This window comes from Antechinus flavipes, chromosome 4 (assembly GCF_016432865.1).
Source record: "Antechinus flavipes isolate AdamAnt ecotype Samford, QLD, Australia chromosome 4, AdamAnt_v2, whole genome shotgun sequence".
Taxonomy (NCBI): Eukaryota; Metazoa; Chordata; class Mammalia; order Dasyuromorphia; family Dasyuridae; genus Antechinus; species Antechinus flavipes.
Window position 1 is genome coordinate 412,313,407 of NC_067401.1, and position 23,283 is coordinate 412,336,689.

Consider the following 23,283-nt stretch of genomic DNA (forward strand, 5'->3'; position numbering starts at 1 on the left):
TGGGGGGATCTTGGCCCCAAATTTCTTCAAATAGAACACAAGATCAGACACTATTCTTCCCTATTTCAGGAGCCACTTGCCCCAGCTTCTCTTGGAGGCTGCTGCCTCCTTAACTCTTCTACTTTCCTTCTGTGGATCATTCCCCTTGTTCCTGTCCATAGCCTGTATATACAGAATGGTCTGCAGGATCTCTTCCCCCTGGGACGGTGGAGTTCCTCAAGTGCAGGGTATGGCTTTTGCCTTTCCTTGTCTCCCCAGCACTTAGTACAGGGCTGGCCCTTTTTCTGCCCAATAACTACTCAAACATCTCCAAGCAGACGTTTCTCCAGGGCTTATCTATTAGACTAGGGCATTCCATGGGAAGAAGCCACAGCCGGCCGTCAGGCATTCATCAGCATAGGGCACCTGCAGGAGCCACAGGATTCAAGTTCTCTGCGGGCCCTAAGGTCTTTTGTGCACAAGGTGACCCGATTGTGGGTAAATTTTACATTACATGAAGGATGGACAAGCAGCAAGCAAATCCAGAGAAGCCATATTCCTCCTCAGGAGCCATTCTCTGGGATGCCTTTTTTCCTAGGACTTTTGAGGGCACAAGAGAACTGTATGGCTGGCTTTGGAGCTGGAAATCCTGGGTTCAAATCCTACTTCTGATGTTTGCTTATTTGTGTGACTTTGAGAAGTCAGTGCTCTGAGACTTAATTTCTTCATCTATAAAAAGAAGGGACTGGACTCAATGGCTTCCTGCTCTTGATTTATGATCTTGTGAAACTCAGGAAGTCAGTAAGACTAATCGTCTTCTTTTAGAGATGATGAAACAGTTATAGGCAAGAGTGAATTGCCTGAAATCATAGAAAAAGTAGAGGATTTGGGATTTGAGGTCTCCTGATCCCAAAGCCAATCCTTCTTCCTTTTGGCCTGCTGGAGGTGCCCAGATTGAAGCCCTGAGTTTGAATTTTTCCTCATATACTGCTTTGTTGTGTTATCCTGGCCAAATCACTTAATCTCTCTCTTTTGGTCATTAACTCATTTGCAAAATGAGGATAATAATAGCACCAACTTCCCAGGGTTTTTGAGAAGACCAATGAGATAATTATTTGTAAAGTTTAAATTGCAATATAAATATAATTGTTATTCCACTGACCAACTTTACTCTTGATATTCATTTAATCAGATTTCCCATGTATAAAAAGGTGGGAGCAAGCCCTTGCATTGTGATTTACCCCAGAACTCTGTATACCCTATACACATACCAGCTCTTGTGAATCTTTCAGGCTTAATGCTCCTACATGAATGATCACATGGTCCAACCTGCATAATTAAGATTAAGTGAGATTACAGTTTAGCAGTTACTGAGAGGAACATACTATCTCCCTAAGTGCAACAAAATCACATAAATCTCTATGGCTTATAATGCTACTATAACTATTAATAACTATAAAAATATAAAATAATTATTTCCCTTCAATCCACTGGGAGTTGACTAAAAAGGATAGTGAGGTTCTTGAAATGCTGCTAAAGGCAAACCAACTTGCTATATTTGCACTGAGCCCCAGAGGTCTGCCATCCTTCTTTAGTGAAATCTATAGAATTGCAAGAGAGTATTTGTTGAGCCAGCCACATCTCAAAAGGATGAAGCTTATCATAGGCCTGGGTAGAGTTGTTAGCCTGGGCCTCTAGCCAAAAGGAAGTTTTCAAGAATGAGGTCTACTACAGTAGATAAAAGATTCCTAGGACCATATAATCAGAGCTAGAAGTAAGAAAATTGAGGCCCCGATAGGAAAATTCCAGTTGTCCAAGATCATTGTCCAAGATCATAGAAATAATACTGACTTTCGGGGCAAGGATTACAGTAAAGGTACTCTTAATTCAAAGTCCAATGTTTTGTTTTGGTTTTCCCTTTACATTGAGAAGGAATGAGATGAAAATAATTATACACATAAACATTTGATAATCCAGGATAAAAACAAGAACAATAGTTCAAAATGCAGGATGTACTGTGAGAAGTGTTTTTGATAAGCAGCTGCATTTTCTTCTATTAACATGCCATCCAAATATTCTGGCTTGTGAAGGAAGGTCTTATGATGTATCATAGCACTGAATTCCTAGCTTTCCTAGTTATGACCAACAAGGATATCATCCACCAGATTGCTCGTGCCCATGTAGCAGGAGATACGATTTGATTGTCTTTGCTACTAATATTAATCAACAATCTCAAGATGGTAGAAAGACTGATCTGGCAAATTATACTTGTTGATTGACAAGATCTATAACGATCAGTTAGAAGCAGCTAAAGATTGGTAAAGTCATCCCCACTCATTATACTACTTTGCAAGAAGACATTGGACCTGGATGAAAGCCAGAAATATCCCTGAAAATAAAGACTTTGACCTTTTTTTGTGCATTTGTGGGTGGTGGCTAACACTAGATATGACTGATACTGAAGCAAATACAAATATGTTCCCTCCTTAAGGAAAACTGAAAGCATTTTAAATTATTCTAAAGTCTTATACTAATCTGAAAGAGAGCCCTTAATGGTCTTTTACTATCAATTCTGGAAGAGTTTCCTGCTCTACTCCTCCTAGATTAGACTCTTGTTCAATCATGAATATAACATATTATTCAACAATTCTATAAATGAGGACTTCAACAGTGATTCATGTTAGAGAGTATGTCTAAAGGGTTGAAGATTCTGTCAGTTTGGACATTTCTGTAAGCAAAAAAATTAAAATACAAATCGATTCTGGTGGCCTTGTGCTTACAATTCAATATAGTTTTTCTTCTGCACCAAGAAAGCATGGAATTCAGTGCTGACATACACTGTAAGCCCAATATGGACAAGAATGTTGAAGATAATGTTAACTAATGATGATCCTTATAAGAGTGAGAAAGAAAAGCATATGAAATAATCCAATGAAAAAATAGAAATTAAAAAGAAAAGGTGGAACTCTCCTCAAATGCCACTTGCCAGAAGAAAGATCATAAGAGGGAGGATTCTGGGAAGATGGTGGAGTAGGTTGGTAAATTTCAAGCTCTCTAGATTTCCTCCATAAATAGAACAAATTTGCGCTTCAGGATGAACATAGACTAGTGAAAAATCAAGACTTAGGGCAGAACTAGAGTCTTCTTGGGACAACCCAAGAAGATCTGCAGAAAGACCCCAGGCTGGGGATTAATCAGCATGAAGGGCAAACTCCTCAAGGATGACTCCACAGAAACATCACGTGGGGAACCCCTCGGACTAGTTGGATGTGGCTGGAGTCACATATCTACTTAACAGGAACCACAGAGACTTTCACCTCCCTGGACTGGAATTGATGTTTGAGTCCACAAAGACTGAGGGAACCCTAGGCCCAGATGTGCTGCTGAGATACAGCTCTGGACTAGAAGGAACCAGCACACTTGGAAGGCAGAGCAGCAGGGCAGGGATGCTGCTGGCTGTGAACTTGCAAGAGGACAGAGCTCTTGGTTTGGGGTTCCTGGTCAGAGAGGAGAATTGAAAGGAAGCTTGTACCATCCTCCTACCCCCTGATTAGAGGTGCTTACACTAATATTCTTATTTTTTAAAAAATGAACTGACAAAGAACTCCACCACTGAAACACATGAGTGTGTTTCAAGACCAGAATTCATCTTCAGAGGACACGTTGAAAAAAAAAAAAAAAGCTTCTACCCCAAAAAGGAACATGAAATGGTTCCCTGCCCAGAGAGAATTTATAGAACTCCAAAAAGAATTAAATTAAAAGAAGGTAAAAATGAAATGAGACACTGAGGAAAAACTAAATTTTTTTTTTAATCCAAGAAAAGATTATGAAAAAAAGTGTTAACCAACTAGAAAAGGAGATACAGAGAGTCAAAGATGAAAATAATTATTTGAAAATTAGAATTGAGTAAGGGAGATCCAATGAAGCTCTGAGAGACCAAGAAATAACAAAATAGATTATAAAGAACAAGAAAATAGAACAATGTGAAACATAATAAAAACGATATCTGGGAAACAGATTAAAAAGAGAAAATATAAGAATAATTGGACTGCCTGAAAGTTGTGACCAAAAAGAGAACCTTGACACAGTAATGTAGGAAATAATCCAAGAAAATTGTCCTGGAGTGATAGAACATGAAGGGAAAGTAGAAATAGAAAAATCCATTTTATCAAGGTCCTTTTGGAATATCATTGCAAATTTTGAAACCCCCATAAAGAGAAAATTTTGCAAAAAAAACCCAATTCAAATATGTCGGAGCTACAATTTGAATTGCACAGACTTATCAGCAGCTATAATAAAAGACCACAGGTCCTGGAATCAGATCTACTGACAACCAAAAGAAGTAGGCTTGTGATCAAAAATAATCACATCTGGCAAATTTATAATATTGAAAAACAAAAAATGGACATTCACCAACTTGCAAATTTTTAGAACTTTCTATCAACTAAACCCAAACTTAATAAAAAATTTAACATAAGAACCAATATCAAAGATCAATTTTAAGGAACTCAATATGGACAAACTGTTTAAATGTGGACAAATTTTTTTTTTTAAATGGGAAATATATACTATATGTTCAAGACATCAACGATATGGTAGCTCAAAAGAAAGTTTGGCAGAGTTAAGGTAAAAATAATAATCATGTTGTACATGCGAGACAGAGGAAAAATAGATAGACAGCACTACATATATATCATGAAGGGTACAGTACCCTCCAAAATCTATAAAGAAATAAAGGGGAAAGGATGAGCAGATAGGGAAGCAAGGGATGAGAGAAGAAGCCAAGGGAGGAATCCTTGGGTGGGGGAGGCTAATAAGTAATAGCAAGGCAAGTTATGGAGCAGAATTTAATTCAAGAGTCAGCAGGGATAAGAAAGACATGTGTGTGTATATGGAGGTATATGTGTAGGTATGCATGCATGTATACATATCTACATATGTATACATAAATATATCCTAAATAGCTAGCTTGGGTGTGGGTATGGGGATGAAAGAGGGAAAAACAATAAAGTTAATAAGGTGCATAACAGAGAACAAAAAAAAATTTACAAGGAAGTAAAGGGAAAAAATGGGCATTCATGAATATAACTTCTTCTATTAATATATATACTTTCCTAATCTGTTAATTTGTTATTTTGAATCTTCCCTGATGTTCTGCTGGGCACATGACAATATTCTCTCTTGTTTAGCTTCATTGTTTATATTCCTTTTCTGTTTATTTTTTTTTTTTACTGTTTTTTCAAATAAAATAAATTTAAAAAACCAAACCATTTCCTCATGATTCAGAACGCACTCACGTGCGCACACGCACACACACACACGCACACACACACAAAATTTTCTATGAAAATTTATACCTTAGTGACTAAAATGAAAACAGTGAGAATCAGAAAAATCAATGAAAGTCTTAAGGATGACATATCAGATGATTTTTAATATTCTTAAGTTATAATATTTCTTATAAAGAATGAGGTCAGGTTGGAATTGGGGGGAGGGGGAGGAATGATATCTAGCATTTGTATAGTGTTTTACAATATTATCTGATTTGATCCTCACAGCAATTCTGTGACACAGGGGCTGCTATTATTTCTATTTTACAGATGAGGAAACTAAGGCAGACACAGGTTAAATTTCCAAGGAATACACAGCTATTAAATGCCTTGAGGCCATATTTGAAGTCAGGATTTCTTGATTCCAATGTTCAAATCCCCTGTGTCACTAACTGCCTCTGTTAAAAAAGTCAAAGGAATGCTAAGGTTCTAGCAAGAGCACATTTGAAATAAATGACCACGGAGTTCATGATGGGCATGTAAGCAATTGAAACCAATAATTAACCAATCAAATGATAAAGTAGAAAAAGTTCAAAGTGTGAAGGGGGAGGGGCTGTTTTTAAAAGAGAAATAAAATGAAGATCAAAATTGGTGGGAAGGGGATTTGAATGAATTAAGACTGGAATGCAAAGGCAAAAGGATACAAAGTGGTCAGAGGAGGAATGCCAGAATTGGAGATCTTGGAGGTGGGGCAGTTCTGGACAATGACAGGGTCTCTGCCAGTGATAGAGCCTCAATGAATATTCATTGATGTAGCTGGGATGATGAGGATTTACGAACAGAAATAATAAGTCAGTTTCTGAAGGGAACACCAGAAGATCTCAGCTGAGCCTCAAGAATAAGCTGCAAAAGCTAGTTGGTGTAGTACAGAGCACCACTGCTGAAGTCAGGAGGATCTGAGTTCAAATTTGATCTCAGATGCTTAACACTTTCTCTATGACCCTGGGCAAGTCACTTAACCCCAACTGCCTCAGCAAGAGCAAAAACAAAAAAAAAAGAATAAGTTGTAAAGCTGAAAAAAGACTGAATCCAGAAGAAAACAACCACTAAGATTCAAGAGGGAGCTGAAGCTCTGCCAAGGGGAGAGGCCTTCAAATATAGCCACAGAGGGAGGAGAATTGATAAGGCCAGAGAATAACAAACCTAGGAAGCTCCTTGTTTGGCCTGTAATCACTCTTATCTTGTGCCCATGGCTTTGTTCTGGATAAGCCGGCCTGCCTGCTGTGGGTAACCAGACACTATGTCCATCTGTCCAGGGACTTGAGTGCATAAGGTGGTAAGGGCCACCTCTGGTCCTAATGTCTCCAAAGGCTGGTGTCTTCCCCACCTAATGTGGCTTTTTATAGATGTCGTTTCCTCACAAAAAGTGTAAGTTCCTTGAGGTCTGGGGATCATTTCTGTCTCTGTATCTCATGTCCAGCACAATGCCTGGCACATACTCAATGCTTATTATATAAATAGTAAGTTCCTTGCTGAAGGAACATGCTAGGTTCTCCTCACAAATGCAGGAAAGCTATACTTGTGAGGTTGAAGACAGTTTCCAAAGTATAAATAGAATAAGTGGTTTTAAAGTGTAAATTCTATATCATGTATATATTATTTAATTTTTTATTTAAATATTTCACAAGATTTAAATAATATGTAAATAATGTATATTTTAATAATTATCTGAATCTTTTATAAGTGATTTTACCAGGTACTATAATTGATATTGACATGCATAAATAAGATGATGTACAATGACACATTTTTGTACATGGAAAATAAAACAGGTTCTCGTAGGAGCACAATTAGGGATCAGATATAAATGAGAAAGTTTCACAGTTTCCTGGCCGGTACAGCATAAGTACTTACACCCTCTCCCTGGTGAGAGCAGAAGAGGCCAATGACTGGGCTGTTCTGAGATGCCCTTACCTCTGAAGAAAGGCTCAACTACCCACGTTCAAAAAAGGGAAGATAACTGAGTTTATACACTTGTAGATCACTGACTTGGTCTTGACTGATAGTGGGCGCACACACACACACACACACACACACACACACACACACACACAACCCTACAGGCGGATGCCTATAGAGGGTTCTCGTCCTGTCCAGACAAACAGATTCATTAAACCCTGAGCGTGCCCTGTGCCTGACAAACTGTCAGGGTCGCTCCTCCCTCCTTCCCCCCCTCCTCCCTCCCCCCGGGCCCTCCTCCCCATCCCTGACTGCAGCCGAGCATCTACCTCTGCTCAGATAGAAGATGGGCCTCTGAGGCCGAAATGGCTCCTGAGAGCAGGTAAGACAGTAGTGTCCCTGACTGGGATAAAGTTAGTGTCAAAGCCCTGAGAATAGCAATGTGGAGAGATCAGGTCCCAAAGGCACACAGAAGACAGCTCCCAGGAAACCTCTTGGATCACGCCAAGGTTGAATAATGGCCCACAATAATCAAGGCTTTTTTTTTTTTTTTTACCACATCTAATATTTTTGAAACATCAATTTTCCTTGTGCTTCTCCTCCAATGTCTTACAAAAGGCTAGCTCTTCTGTCTAGCACCCTTCACAACAACTGGACCCTCACTATCTTCCCAGGCCCGTATGCATGTCTACTTTCTGATATACTGTCTCTGTGCTGCTCCCTGACTTCGCCCTGTGGCTGGGGAAAGGGTGCTCCCAATTCACCTCTACCGCCTAAGAGACTTACAGTCTCCTCCATGAGCCTTCCTGCTCTCCCCATCCCCAGCTGCTACTACCTATTGATTTTATATGCAGTTCTATATCTAACTTTTCTTCTGCAGAATAGAAACTCCTTGAAGTCAGGAACTTTTTTGGTTTTGTATCTCCAATGCTAGGAGGACATTGCCAGGTACACAGTTGGTGTTTAATAAATACTTGTTGCTTGATGGACTCCCTTCATTCCTTTTCCTGCACCAGGCTCCCTTAAGAAGCCCTCTTTAACCCCCTTCTAGCACCAACTTCCTTTCCCTGGTCAAACACCTTCTTTTTCCTTTTACTGTAGGTTCTCCTGCTCCACCTCCAGGTCAAATCCTCCAAGGCACTTATTTTGCTTTAACTGTATCCTTCACTTTCATCTTCTTTGCCTTGGGAGTCTCTCTTTCACTTTCTCTTCAGTTCTCTCAATTACCTGTCCCTAAAATTCAACCTCTGAGCCTCTTCACAATTTTCAAATCTATTTTTTTCCCCTTACTTTCTTCATAGAATCATAGGTTTGGAGCTAGAAGGGACCGAGAAGTCATGTAAACCCTTCTCTTACAGAGGAGGAATGAGGTCAAAGAAGCTTATTTAGTAACTTGTCAGAAGTGGAGTTTCCATATTATAGTTCTGTAAGAAATGACCAGCAGGATGATTTCAGAGCAGACTGGAGAGACCTACGTGAACTGATACTGAGTGAAATGAGCAGAACCGGGAGATCATCATACTCAGCAACAAGATTATACAGAGGTTAATTCTGAGGGACGTGGCTCTCATCAACAATGAGATAATTCAAACCAGTTCCAATTGTTCAGTAAAGAAGAAAATCACCCACCCAGAGAGAGAACTACGGGAAATGAGTGTGGACCACAACATAGCATTTCCACTCTGTTACTGTTTGCTTACATTTTTGATTTCCTTCTCAGGTTTTTTCTTTCAGATCTGATTTTTCTTGTGCAGCAAGATAACTGTATAAATATATTGGATTTAACATATATTTTAACATATTTAACATGTATTGGTCAACCTGCATCTAGGGGAGAGGGTGGGAGGAAGGAGGGGAAAAGTTGAAACATAAGGTTTTGCAAGGGTCAATGTTGAAAAATTACCCATGCATATGTTTTGTAGATAAAAAGCTATTAAAAAAAAAAGTGGGGTTTCCAGCCAGGTTCCCTATCTGTGGAGCCAGGGACTAGCACAGTGCCCCACATAAAGTAGGTACTTAATAAAGGTTCCTCACTTAGTTGACATGTAAGTAATATAAAAATATAATAATGTAATATAACAGCCAGGTTCCCTATCTGTGGAGCCAGGGACTAGCACAGTGCCCCACATAAAGTAGGTACTTAATAAAGGTTCCTCACTTAGTTGACATGTAAGTAATATGTAAGTAATATAAAAATATAATAATGTAATATAACAGCCAGGTTCCCTATCTGTGGAGCCAGGGATTAGCACAGTGCCCCACATAAAGTAGGTACTTAATAAAGGTTCCTCACTTAGTTGACAAGTAAGTAAATGTAAGTAATATAAAAATATAATAATGTAATATAACATATGTACATGTACATGTTTGTTAGAGTATTGGAAAGAATACTCATTATTAGGAATGCTAGGTTCCTATTCTGCCTCAGAAATTTGCTGGCCAGGTAAGCATGGACAAGTTAATTTTACAAATTAATTTTACAATACCTACTTTCCTCATCTGCAAAATGGGAATATACATACAACTTCCTGGGGATTATGGTGAAGAAAATGCTTTGCAAACTTTAAGTTTCCATATAAATATGAGTTATTCTTATTCTCCTTCCATTCTATCTCCCACTAAATCAAGAAAAGTCAACAAAAATCAAGCTGATCACAGAGGCACGAAATGATGATGGTTGAGACTTCAGATATCCTCTATTGTCAAAAGCAGAGAAGCTAATCATTTCTTGCCTTCTTGTAATAACTATATCATCTTTCAAAGAGTGAAGGAAATTATATAAGGAAGCTGCTATTCTGGGGTCAATTCTCACTAAAAAGGAGCAACCAGTTGCTGAAATAGCCTTGGAAGGCAATGACTTGGATTTTGGGAGAGAGAAGGAAGGCAGGGTCAATGGTTTGACACATGCTAGATTTGGGAGAGGAAATGTTAAAGACCGTCGAGAAAGAACAGGTGGGATCCTTTTACCTAACATTTTACAGAGGAAATCAGATCAGGAGGGATAGGAAACCCTCAAAAATGAAATTCTGAAGGCACAAATGTGTGGAATAGAGAGATAAGGTGAAGAATTTACAGGAATATGTGAATTCTTTTTCTGTTTTTTATTTTCATTATTTCTGTGTTTCCCCTATGACTGTATAATATGTGCAGGCCCATATATACTTGAGCCTTGGCCAGCTATATCTGAAGCCTGAAGGCCTGATTTTCTGTTTCCTAGAAATCAGGTGAGTTTGGGCAAACAGAAACCTTCCATTCTAATCTCTCTGGATAGCAACAACCAATTAGATGCCTCCCCCTTCTCTTCTCAATGCTCTCTTTTGATGTAATCTCTTGTATAAAAGCTTCTTTAGCCCTCCTACCATGAGCTTTCTCTTTCCCTTATCTCGTGATAGAATGGCTCATCCTCTGGAGGTATAATAAACGAACTTTTTGCTTTCTATTGAGTGATCTCTGAGTGTCATTTTGGGTAAGGGTCTTCTACATCCCATACACAAAGAAAAGCAATCTCAACGGTGAAGAAAAAAGTTATTTAAAGAGACTGATATGAATGAAAAAATGATTTAAAAATTTTTTTGTTTTTTTTCAGATCCACATTCTTGTCCTCAAAATAACCCCTAAGCCCTTACCCTACCACTTAAGAAGAAAGCAAGAAAAAACAGTTTAAAAAGGCACGCAAATGAGAATGCTAAACTAGGCTGTTGTCAGCCCTTCATTCTCAAAGAGGACCCTGACATGAGATAGATGATGTTGACTTACAAGTGAATTGGATTTTAGTGAGGCAGGGCTAAATGCAGTAAAACAGAATAAATTGAGGTAGGCTAGAGATTCAAAAGACAACAAAATGCAGTTTGGGGGTAACTACCTTGGGGAAAAGAGATCAAAAAAGGCCAGCAATTCTGGGGACAATAAATGACAACAGCCAGGAGAGACACAAAAGGATTTGTTGATGGACAATTTTTTAGATTAGAAAAGATAAAATAATGATGGCTAACTGGCAACTGAAATCTAAGATAAGTAGAGAATTAGAAAATCTAGCTAATTTCTGGCTAATTTAAACTAGTAGATTTAGAAGAACTACATACTGAAAGATAATGAAAGAACTAGATGCGATTAGTGAGCCATTATCAGAGATCTTTAAGAAACCACCAGGGGAAGTAACAGATGCTTTGGAGCTGATGAAGGACAGAATTGCCCCAGTTTTCTAAAAGATAAGAGAACATAGATCACAATCTTCAGAATGATGAGCATAAGGACAATTCCTTACAAAATTTTACAAAGCATTTAAAGACAAAGAAAGAAAGAAAGAAAAAACAAAAGGGATTATTATTAAGGGAATGTTTAGCAAGCATCACCTGCATTCTCTTATTTTTATAAGATGATTAGACTGGTAAATGAAGGGAGTGCTAAAAATTGAAAATCTCATTTGGTATACTAAGTAGTAAGAAAGGACCTTGAGCCAAGAAGGCTAGATTATAGGATATGGGATTTGAAGGGATCATGGGAGGATGCTAGGTCTAGAGTTAGAAGGCAATTCCAGTGATTTGAACCCAGCGTTCAAAATCTGCTTGAAAGGTCTCTAAGTGGATTGTTTCAGGCATTTGTACTAAGCCTTTTAGCAATCAAGTGGATGAAGGCATAAGTCAATTAGTAGTTAATAATCAAATAAACATGTATTAAGCACTGGGGTACAAAAAAAAAAAAAAAAAAAAAGAGTGGTCCTTGCCCCCAAGGAGTTTGTAATTGAAGGATCATAGTTACAGGTGTCAAGACAAGATTGTAAAATTCTTGAGGGCAGGAATTGTCTTTTACCTCTTTTTTTTTTTTTTTTATTCCCAGCAATACTTAGCACATACTAAGCACTTAACAAATGTTTATAATCAAAGTTGAGGAAGGGAATAGCACATAGGATAATAGAATCAGGCTTGAAAAACATTCTTTAGAGTCTAGAAAATCAAGCCAAATTTATGTGGATTTTAATTAATTTGGAAAAATGTAAAATAGTAGTTAAGTTAAAATTGAGTTGAGTTAAAATTATAGAGCATTTCATTTGAAAAACTGAGTTTTAAAGTGCTAAAATCTCAAAAGAAGGCAACAGTGTAACACAGCAGGGCCAAAGTTAGTTGCAATCTTACGGCAAAGAAAAAAATTGTGTCCAGAAATGTGTAATTGATAGTAGTTTACGTTGATCTAATCACATCTGTTCGGTTATGGAAGAGCCCGGAAGAACACTGATAAGCTAGAAAACATGGGGGGCAGTCAAGATAGTGACTATGTGTCACATGAAGTTTGGCACAGGGGTACCTGATAGCTGCTTTCAAGTATTTAGAAGATTCAGTAAGGAAAAACTAAAAGAAATGGGTGGAAAGTAAAGAGCCATCTTTAAACTTAAAAGGAAAATCTATCCAAGATTAATGCAAGCCAAAAGTAGTGTGTGCTATTGAGATAGGTGGTGAGACCTTTCATTGAAGGTTCAAACGAAGCCTGGGGGACCACTTAAATATGTTGTGAAGGGGATTCTTGGTTGGGTATGGCTTGGACCAGATGGCCTCCAAGGGATCTTCCATTTCGTAGAGTTTATATGATTTATTTATACATCTCTGTGAGCAGGTGGGAGATGGGAACAAACAAAAATTCAAGGGCAGAAAGCGCCCTGACTGTTGGCATTGGACAAAGCAAAAAGTGCAGGATAACTGCTCTTTCTCCTCAGCCAGTGGGTAGACTGACATGGGTATTTGAGAGGGAAATGTTATTTGCAAGGTAGAAATTCCATAAGGGTCAGAGATCTTTCCAAGGATCTATATTATGGGTGTCTTTTTTAGTAGGAAGAGAGACTTCCAATGTTATTTGGGTTCCTGCTTTCTTTCCAACAAATTGACTCTGTGCTTAATCTCTGATGGGGAAAGGAAATGTGCTTCCCATAAAGAAAAATTCTACAACTTAGCAAATGGACCCTGGGATAGCTACTTACTTATTCTTTCCATTTGTCACCCACTCTTCTGCAAGTTGTCGCCTCTCTGCAACACTCAGTGACAGGCCTTCTCCTGTTGAACCATTCACTGTTCCAAACACACACAAGTGGCTGGGTCAGAGAAACCAGAAAAACTATACAATCCTCCACCCAATACACATGAAAACATACAGGGTTAAATCAGCTCTTCTCAAATAGTTACAAAATTCAAACAGGATAATATTTGAAAAGTGCTTTGAAAGTCTTAAAAGTACCTACCATATAAATGTCAGCTCCTACTATTGTATTTAAAATATAGGGATATGACTTAAATCTATGCCCCTAGATATAAAGAAGATACCCTGAGCATATAGTTGATGAGAATCTTGATGTCTGCCAAAGATGAAAGATTTATCATTTTTCATAGTCAGCTGTGGTAGGACAACACGGTATTTTCTCTACATTTCTCTACAATGCATGAAAGGCCATGGTAGGGAAAAAGCTCTCTCTCTATATAGTCGTCCCTATACTGTACGCTTGAAGGGCCTTCCAAACAAGCAAGGCTAAGAAAGTCTCCTTGTTTTTCCAAGAGGACTTGCACACTCAAAGTATCCTCTGTTTTAAGGAGGAGGATAGGATGTGTGTGTCTAAGCAGGGAGGAAGTCAAGCTGGCTTATCACCCTCTCTGGCTTTGGGGTTAGATTACTGAAGATCCTTTATACTTTTGGACATGTGGCCTGGGATAATTCTCTATTATTTAACATGTATTGGATTATATACCATATTGGGGAAGGGGTGGGAGGAAGAAGAGGAAAATTTGAAACACAAGGTTTTACATGGGTCAATGTTGCAAAACTACCCATGCATATTTTGTAAATAAAAAGCTTTAATTTAAAAAAAATTAGAAAAAAAGTTATTTCCCTATTAACTAAGGTTTTGAGCTATCTTGATCAAGTCTTTGAGATTATCCTAATTCAAGGGCAAGGCTTCTTAAAACTTTTTCCATTCATGACCCCTTTTTACCTGAAAAAATTTTATGGGAGTCTAGGTGTAGACATATATAAAACAGATATGCAAAAATCAAACATTTACTGATAAATCATAACTTTACAACCCTCATATTCAGTTATGAGATCCCCATATAGGGGTTGCAAACCACAGTTTAAGAAGCTGGGCTCTAGAGGGCTCCAGATACTATGAATTACCTTGGGGGCATGAGTCAGCCCATTTGGAAAGAAAATCAATCTTGAGAAACTACATGGTTTTTACATTATCAGACTCCAAACCCTACAAGTGCAATGACTCAACTGCTCTCAATTTGGGGGTTTTGGGGTCAGAATTGTGCAGTTCCCTTGCCTACCTGATTAAATGAATTGCTTCTGTCTATACCATGTAGTCATAGCTTTTATTGTACAAACCATCTGAAAGATGGGTGTCAGAAAGTCTGTCAACCATCATTTACTGGTGCTGGGTACTATGCTAAGTACTAGGGATATAAAGCAATATAAAAGCTAGCCCCTGCTCTCAGGGAATTCACAATCTAATAGGAAATAGCATTGCATGAAAAGGCTTTACTGGTCTCTGGCCTGAGGTCTTTCATTAAATAATTTTGTGAATCTGGGCAAGTCAGCCCCTCTGAAGTTCACTTCTGCATCTATAAAATGACAGGGACAAGAGAAGAAGTGTGGAGGTAACAGATAAGAGAGCTGGCCTTGATGTTGGGAAACCATGAGTTCAAGAAGTGACACTTAACCATATATTGGTCGGGGGATTCCTTAACTACTCAGTCCCTCCCACAGGCATTACTCTATGCCCTGCAGAATAGGTGGTAGCTATATTGGTAAAGGGAGCGCTTCTGCATCAATGAAATCAGAGTTTGGATTAGGCAGTCTCTAAGATTTAGATCCCAGCCAACATTGTGATTCCAAGATGACTTACCAAAAATGTTTTTCACACCCTGCTCATTTACAAGATAGTCCACATATTGGCTAATTACAGAGAAGTTGATTTCCCTGAAAAACAAGTAAACAAGATTCATAAGTAAAGGTATGATGTCAATTCCTAGACCTAGATGGTTTTCCATTCCTAAAGTATCAGGTAATAAGGCTAAATTGTAGCGAAGGTGCCAAATTTGCTTTGGTGGAGGCAGTCTGCTAACCTGGGAGTTCCCTACACCAAAGAGATCATAAGCCCAGCGGATGCACCTATCTGTTGTAATTATCTCCCTTCTAGTAGAACTTCCATTACTTGCCTCCACTTTAATATTGTCAATAGCACTGAAAACTTTGTCTGGCCTTTCCTTCCCTTTCCTCCTTTAGTTGTGAAATCTGTGATTCACAAATAGACTCTAGTTTTAAATGCAAATACCATAGGAAGATCTTATTTTAATTCACACTAAAGTACAACTAACAAACCTAAGCCTGTGGGCTTAAATGTTGAATCAATTTTAAGTATTTTAAATGCATGTGATGATTTTAAAAATAAATTGCATCTTGATAATTTCAGATAGTATTATTTTTTGAAAAAAAGGAATAAGGATTAAAGACTCAGGAAATTCAGGAAAATATTTTGAACTTGGTAGCTCCCAGTGCCTAGAAGGCAAATTAAATCTTTTCATTCCCCACTTCAATGAAAAACCATCAATCCAAAAAAAAAAAAAAATCAATCAGCAAAGAAGCAGAAGGATTACCTACAAAATGAGAGAGAGGGGGACCAGGTGATCCCAAGGTCCAGCCCCTTCCAGCTCTCAGACAATGATCCAAGAAGCCCACAGTGCTCTTCTGTCCCGGAGGATCTTTGGAAACACCAAACTCACCATTTTAAGCTTCCAAATCTCTTTACTATTAATGGCAACTCCTAGAAGTTGAAGTTCATCTTTATTTCCTTCAACTTCATCTTTAACAAACATTTATTAGGCATCTGTTACATGCTAAGAGGACAGCTAGGTATTGCAGGAGATAAGGCACGGGCCTGGAGCCAGGAAGGTCTGAGTGGGACACAATTGAAGGACTGAACGACAAATGGGCTGAGCCTTCTGCTCCACATGGGGAAGAGACAGAAAGTTTGAACAAGATTAATAATTTGAGAAGAAAGGATATACGGATATATCAGAAGTTTTCATACAACCAAATCCATCACTCTTAAAAAAACACAAAGTTTTTTTAAATCTCACAATTTTATGCAGCATGTGAGGATGAAAAGAAATGAATATTGTAATAACCATGTTATCCTTCAAAGAACAAAGGAAATATACAAAGGAATTGCTATTCTGGAGTCAATTCTCACTAAAAAGGAGCAACCAGTTGCTAAAAGAAGCTTGGCAGGCAATAACCGCTCCATCTTAGACTTAGAAGTAGGGAAGAGGGCTGGTAGTTCAAAAAAAACTACTTACATTGGGAATAAATTAAATAGTGAATAAGATATATATATATATATATATATATATATATATCACGAAGAGTATAGCACCCTTCCAAAATCTACAAAGAAATAAGGGGGAAAGGAATAGGAGAAGATGGAGAATAGAAAGGTATTTAGATTAAAGGGGAATGGGATAAGGTGTGTAGATTAATGAGAATGGGATAAAGAGGGAGGAAAAGAGTGAGAGGAGAAGAAAAAGGAAGGATCCTTGGTTCAGAAAAAGTTAAGTAATAGCAAAGCAATTTAAGGAGTAGTAGGTAGTTAGCAGGGATTGGAAATAAAAGAAATCACACAAACACTGTAACAAAGATGAGGGGTAGAATTTATTCTATTTATTTGATCAAGGAAAAAAAAGTAGTGCTAGTAATCATTGATCCTAGACAAAATCAAACTTAAAGATTCCATCAAGAGAGAAAATTATATTATGTCAATCACATTAATAGTTTTAGATGCATGTATATGTCTATGTAAATGCCTCTGTATATATGTATGTACATGGATAGATATGTGAGGGTAGGTATGAATATATAAATATACCCATGCTTAATAAAAGTAGAATAAAGTAAAAAATGCACAGCAGAGAATGAAAGAATAACCTATAGGAAGGAAAGAAAAGATGGATAGTCATGAATACAATATCTTCTATTATAAGCTTTCTTGAAATGAAAATTTGTCACATCTATTGAATCCTCCGTGATGTTCTTTTTAGGTATATGACACTTTTTCTGTCTTTTTATATTTTGTTCTTATTTTGTGTTTAGTTTTAAATAAATTATCTTGATAACTGTATTTTAATATAAGTGGTTTACTTTGTAATCTTATGAATTTTAAAATACCTATGAGCCTCACTAGACTACCTAAGACGTCCATGGTACAAAAAATTTATTCAACCTCCCCTATCACTCTTTTCTTCTTCAGGTTACATTCTGGAGTCTCCCAGACTTTGTCTACAATGTTTCTAAGCTAGATATTTGAAGCTCTTCTTTCAACCTCCTTCCTCTTGTATTTTGATTTCTTTTTGTTTTCCTCTATTAAAATGTAAACTCCTCGAAAGCATGGACTGTCTAAAAGTTTTTATTTGTATTTCTTGAGCTTATTATAATATCTGACACATAGTAAATGCTTAATAAATGCTTGCAAATCACCCTTGATCAAAATGAACTTGCTTTTGTAACCAAAATATATTTGTATTCCTGGGTAACAGCTCATTAATCCATTTACCCCACAGACTCTTACTGGGTAACATTGTCTGACTGGACATAATACTTAAAATACCCAAAGGAGTGTCTCCATTATTAAAATTTCTGACATAATTAAGAGATATCAAGAAACTTACTTGCCACTCATACAATAGAGTTCCATCATTCTTCTACATATAGGGATGGATCAAGCCATATTCTTTGCACATAATAAATGATCATTCATTATCAATGAGCATTTATTAAATACCAACTATGTGCTAGGCACTGTGTTAAGTGGGATACAAATAAAAAACAAAAACATCTCTGCCCTCATGGAACTTACATGTTAATAGCATGTGCTATCTTCCTCCATTAGAATGTAAATGGACAAATATCAGATAAAATAGACAGCAGATACAAAAAAACTTTTGAGGGAAAGGCTCTGGTAGTTAGGATCCAGGAAAAGCTTCCTGCAGAAGGTAGCTTTTGTGCTAAGTCCTAACAGAAGCCAGGCAAAGGTAAAAAGAGTCCAACTCTGGTATTCAAGAAGTCAATTGTTCAAGACTTTTAGTAAGCTTCAAATTTCATGTGTCCACAGTAACCTTAGAGCCACAAAAACAAATTTTAGGACAGATCTGAGAGGTAAAACATACAGAACAATGCAAATACAATCCCATTGTATTATCAGACTCCATCTGGGGTAGGGTATTCTTCGAACAATACACTGCCCATAATGAGTTATAATGAATGTTTGTTGATCGATGAGATCATAGCATTGCCTTTTAAAAAGGATAGTGACACAGAAGTGGACATGGCACAATCCACTCACAGTCACACATTGTGTTCACTAGAGCATAAAAATCCCATGAGCATCTATTTTTTCCCTAGCATGAGTACAGTGTTGGAACTTTCCTATCTCAGAACTAAGGGATCTCTTTCACTCATGAATATAAAACAGTATGCTCCTTGGAAAGCACAGATTGTGAATTAGGAGATCTGGAGATTTCTGCAAAATTTTAGATTTGTGAGATCAATCTCACAATGGACATAAGCCAATGTCATTTATGGATATGTATGCAAATAATTACTGCCATGGACCAGTGGTCAGTTCAGGCTGTCTGGATAGTTCTTCTTTAGATAGAACAGCTTGTTTTCAGTTATACTATTATATGGATCCTGTTAGAGGATTATGTTTTCTCCCCATCAATTAATCAATAAGTATTTCAAGTGTCTGCCATGTGCCAGGCACTATGCTGGGTGCTGGGGATGCAAAACCAACGATGAAATTGGTTGTCATTGTAGTCAGTCAGTGCAATTACATTTTATCAAAAGAAACAAAGTTGGTATCAATAAGCAAATATAAATATGCAAAGTCATTACAAAATAATTTGGATAGTCTGGGGAACCCGATTCTGAAACATTTCTCCAACCTTCACAAGTCACCTGGGCTGAATTTTCATAGTTTATTCTAACCTTTTTTCACCATCATTAAGACATGTAGTACAATGGTTGGGAATCATAGGATCATAGTCTTGGTCTGGAAGGAACCTTAGGGGCCAATTAGTTCATCCCTTTCATTTTATCAATAAGGAAACAGACTTGTCCAAGGTCCCAGAGATAGTGGCAGAGGCAGGGTTGGAACCTCATTTCTCTGATTTAAGCTGACTGGACCACATTGCTTCTTAAACGTAATGATTGGACTCTACAAGGATAGTGAGGCTCAAGTTCATCAAAAGATGATTCTCTCATCCTAAGCTTTCCTATGTCCACAATTTCTTCTTGTCTCTATCTGCAAGAGGAGGCTTCCTCACCCCTGAAATTAGCCCTGGCACTGGGCAGGAGGTGTGGAAGGTGTCTCAGAAGGGGGCTGGCCCAGCATCAAATTCCTAGGTTTCCTGCTTGCATCCCATGACTATTAGACACTAGACTCAAGGTGACAAATCTCCATGACCTGCATGTTTGATAATCTGTTGCTTAAAACCTTCATGTCTGGCTTAATCTGTGGTGCTCTGTTCTCTAGCCTCCTAGTCTGGGTTCTCAATCTATGATTCATAAAGTCCTGTATTAGACCTTTTGTTTGCCTTAATTCTTAATAAAAGGAGGTAACAAATGACTTAACATATACCACCATAAAAATGGCTTTCCTGCCTTTGCAGCTTTGAGTCTGAAGTCCAGTTCTATCGTCAAAATGATGCGGGGAAAGCTTGCTTTCTAGATTCCCACCCTCTCCTAGTTAATAATGTAAATTGCTCTTTAACTCACACATCCTGGTCCTTTTGAATTCCAATAGAAGATCTGGCCTGTTCCCAGCCCCACCGGATATGAGCCAACTTTGGGGCTACACCCGAAAGCCCCTCGAGCTAAGTCTCCTATTATAAAAAGGCCACGCTGGGAACCCCTCTTTGCAGAGATTCCAAACATGGCTACCATGTGAGGACCCTCTGTCCACTGGACCCTCTGTCCAGTGCCCTCCTTATCTCTACCTTCTCCTATACTTTAACTTTGCTTATATAATAATAAAAAACCTCTTTTATCAATCTAGCTCTCTGGGCCAATAAATGCTTTTATTGGGAACTCGCGCCGCTACTAGACCCCCTTGCGTCGAATCTGTACCCCAAACCTGCCACTAGACCTTAACCCTAATTTCATTTAGGTACCCCAAAGCTAGACCTCAACAAAAACTGATTAAGCACATTAATAAATGACTAACAATCTTTTATTAAGAGACCTATCATGTGCCAGGCACTGTGTTAAGTAAGCACTGAGGATGAATAGAGACAGGATAAATTGGAACTAGCAACTTTATCCTGCCTCATCTGGAATTATGCCCAAAAAGTTATCAAATTGTGCATACCCTTTGATCCAGCAGTGTTTCTATTGGGCTTATATCCCAAAGAAATACTAAAGAAGGGAAAGGGACCTGTATGTGCCAAAATGTTTGTGGCAGCCCTGTTTGTAGTGGCTAGAAACTGGAAAATGAATGGTTGCCCATCAATTGGAGAATGGCTGGGTAAATTGTGGTATATGAATGTTATGGAATATTATTGTTCTGTAAGAAATGACCAGCAGGATGAATACAGAGAGGCTTGGCGAGACTTACATGAACTGATGCTAAGTGAAATGAGCAGAACCAGGAGATCATTATATACTTCGACAACGATATTGTATGAGGACATATTTTGATGGAAGTGGATTTCTTTGACAAAGAGACCTAACTGAGTTTCAATTGATAAATGATGGACAGAAGCAGTTACACCCAAAGAAAGAACACTGGGAAACGAATGTGAACTATCTGCATTTTTGTTTTTCTTCCCGGGTTATTTATACCTTCTGAATCCAATTCTCCCTGTGCAACAAGAGAACTGTTCGGTTCTGCAAACATATATTTTATCTAGGATATACTGCAACATATCTAACATATAAAGGACTGCTTGCCATCTAAGGGAGGGGTGGAGGGAGGGAAGCGAAAAATCGGAACAGAAACGAGTGCAAGGGATAATGTTGTAAAAAAATTACCCTGGCATGGATTCTGTCACTATAAAGTAATTATTAAATAAAAATTAAAAACAAACAAACAAACAAAAAACTTTATCCTGCCTCTAGCGGGAGAAGGCTATTAGAATAAGGGGTCATCTTATATGAAATGTTTCTGATCTTCCAACTCTAAGTCTATTATAACCTAATACATAATTTGGTCCCTTCCTGGCTGTCCTAGCACCCTGTTGTCCATGAAGTCCCAGAGACTTCACTAGATGCAGCAACCATCCAAAACCTCCTTTTTTCAGTCTCTGCAGGGAGTCACAAGGTTTGGATGCACCGAGAAAACAACTTTGTGCCTCCTCCCGGGTCAGGTTTTTTTTTTTTTTTTTACCAAAAGCTCCCTTGCAAAAGTGCCCAGAGCTATTTGTTTGGTTACATTCCTGGGTGACTTCTTTGATCTTTCATTCTCCAGCTGAATGCATAAATAAAAACGAGCCCCATTTAAGAGTATCTTTCTCTCTAGTAGAACAAAGGACTTGGTGAATTTGATCTGATTCACCATCCTCATCATTCTCCTTCAGTGTGTACACTGAAACCAGCTCAGATTCTAGGTCTTCTGAATCCCAGCCTAGACTTCTTTTTTATGTAAGCCAAAGGGACATAGGATTGTTTTAAAAAGGGTTTCTCAGAGAAAAACTCTACTGTTTCTGATCCTTTATCCCTTTTGTTTGCCTGAATCCTTAATAAAAGGATCAAGTGAATTAGAATATGTAAAGTGCTTTGTAAACTTAATAGCACTCTCTCACTGAGTCGTTAGCATTATTAACCCAGCACTTTTCTAGGCAAACAGCTGATTATAGGGCTGAATATTTAGAGCTGGAGAATTTTTATTCTGAATTGAACAAATCCCAAATAAAATAGGTATTTCCATATATATAATGAAACAAAAATGTAAATGACACCACAGATTTGTTATGTATAGCTTGCTTTTCTTTGAACAAATAATAAATTCAAGTAATTTATCCTTCCTTATGGTTCTTTTTCTTAGTTAAAAAAGCTTCTATGAGTTTTTTTTGTTTTTTTTTTTTAACTTTCCTTCCTTCCCTTTCCTTTCACTTCCTCACCTACTTCCTCCCTCTGTGTGTTTCCTTTTATAGCTAAATGAAACAAATCCCTACACTGGCAGTGCCTGAAATGTATTATCTGCATCTAAAATCCATCATCTGCCAGTAGACAGAACTAATTTGGAATTGTGATCGTCTTCATTGCATTGATCAGAATTAAGTCTTTCAAGGTTGTCTGTCTCTGTAATGTTGCTGTTATAATTACAAATTGTTTTCTTTCTCCTGTTCACTTCACTCTACATTCAGATTTCTTTAAAACTGTTCCTTTCAGCATTTCTTATGATGCAATAATGTTGTATTAGATGAATATATAATAATTGTTTAGCTGTTCCCTCAGTTGATGGACAACCCTTTACTTTCCAGAAAAAGATTCTAAACATTTTTGTACTTGTCAGTGCTTTTCCTATTTCTCTGATTCCTCTGGATTTTAGGTTTAATAGTGCTCACTGGATTCAAAGTTTACCAGATAAACTGTCTTTTGGGGCATAGTTACAACTTACTTTCCAGTATGGCTGAACCAAATCACAGCTCCATCAATGAGCATCAACATAGCTCCTCCAACTGTTATTTTCCTTTTTTTGGTCAACTTTGCCAATATGATGGATGTGAGGAAGAAGTTGAGTGTTACTTTAACTTGCATTATTAGTGATTTGGGATCTTATAAAAGTATGAGCTCCCTAAAGAAAAGAGCAGACACTGAAAACTAGCTCAAGGCACAGGAGCACAAAAAGGTCTGTCCCTCTGGCTGACCTGCACACGAATGCCCAGCTGCTTCCCAAGGCAGCCGCGACCTGCTGGTGCTTCAATTTGACTGTTTCATGGACTCTTTAGAGTCTGCAGAACCCTATAGACTCCTGCCGAGAATCAGGTTCTCAAATCGAAAATAATTACACTATAATACATTTAGCAACATTAAAAAAAAA

General features: G+C 37.9%; 1 protein-coding gene across 1 annotated transcript in view; it reads right to left on the bottom strand.

Annotated features, from left to right (window-relative positions):
- Window positions 1-23,283, bottom strand: part of NPL (N-acetylneuraminate pyruvate lyase) — a 51,160-nt gene that overhangs the window by 14,358 nt on the left and 13,519 nt on the right. Inside the window, exons 3-5 of the mRNA XM_051998817.1 lie at window positions 15,094-15,167; window positions 13,177-13,264; window positions 1,251-1,308 (exon numbers count right to left, since the gene is read on the bottom strand). Of these exons, the coding sequence (XP_051854777.1) occupies window positions 1,251-1,308; window positions 13,177-13,264; window positions 15,094-15,167 (220 nt within the window). The remainder of the gene's footprint in view (window positions 1-1,250; window positions 1,309-13,176; window positions 13,265-15,093; window positions 15,168-23,283) is intronic.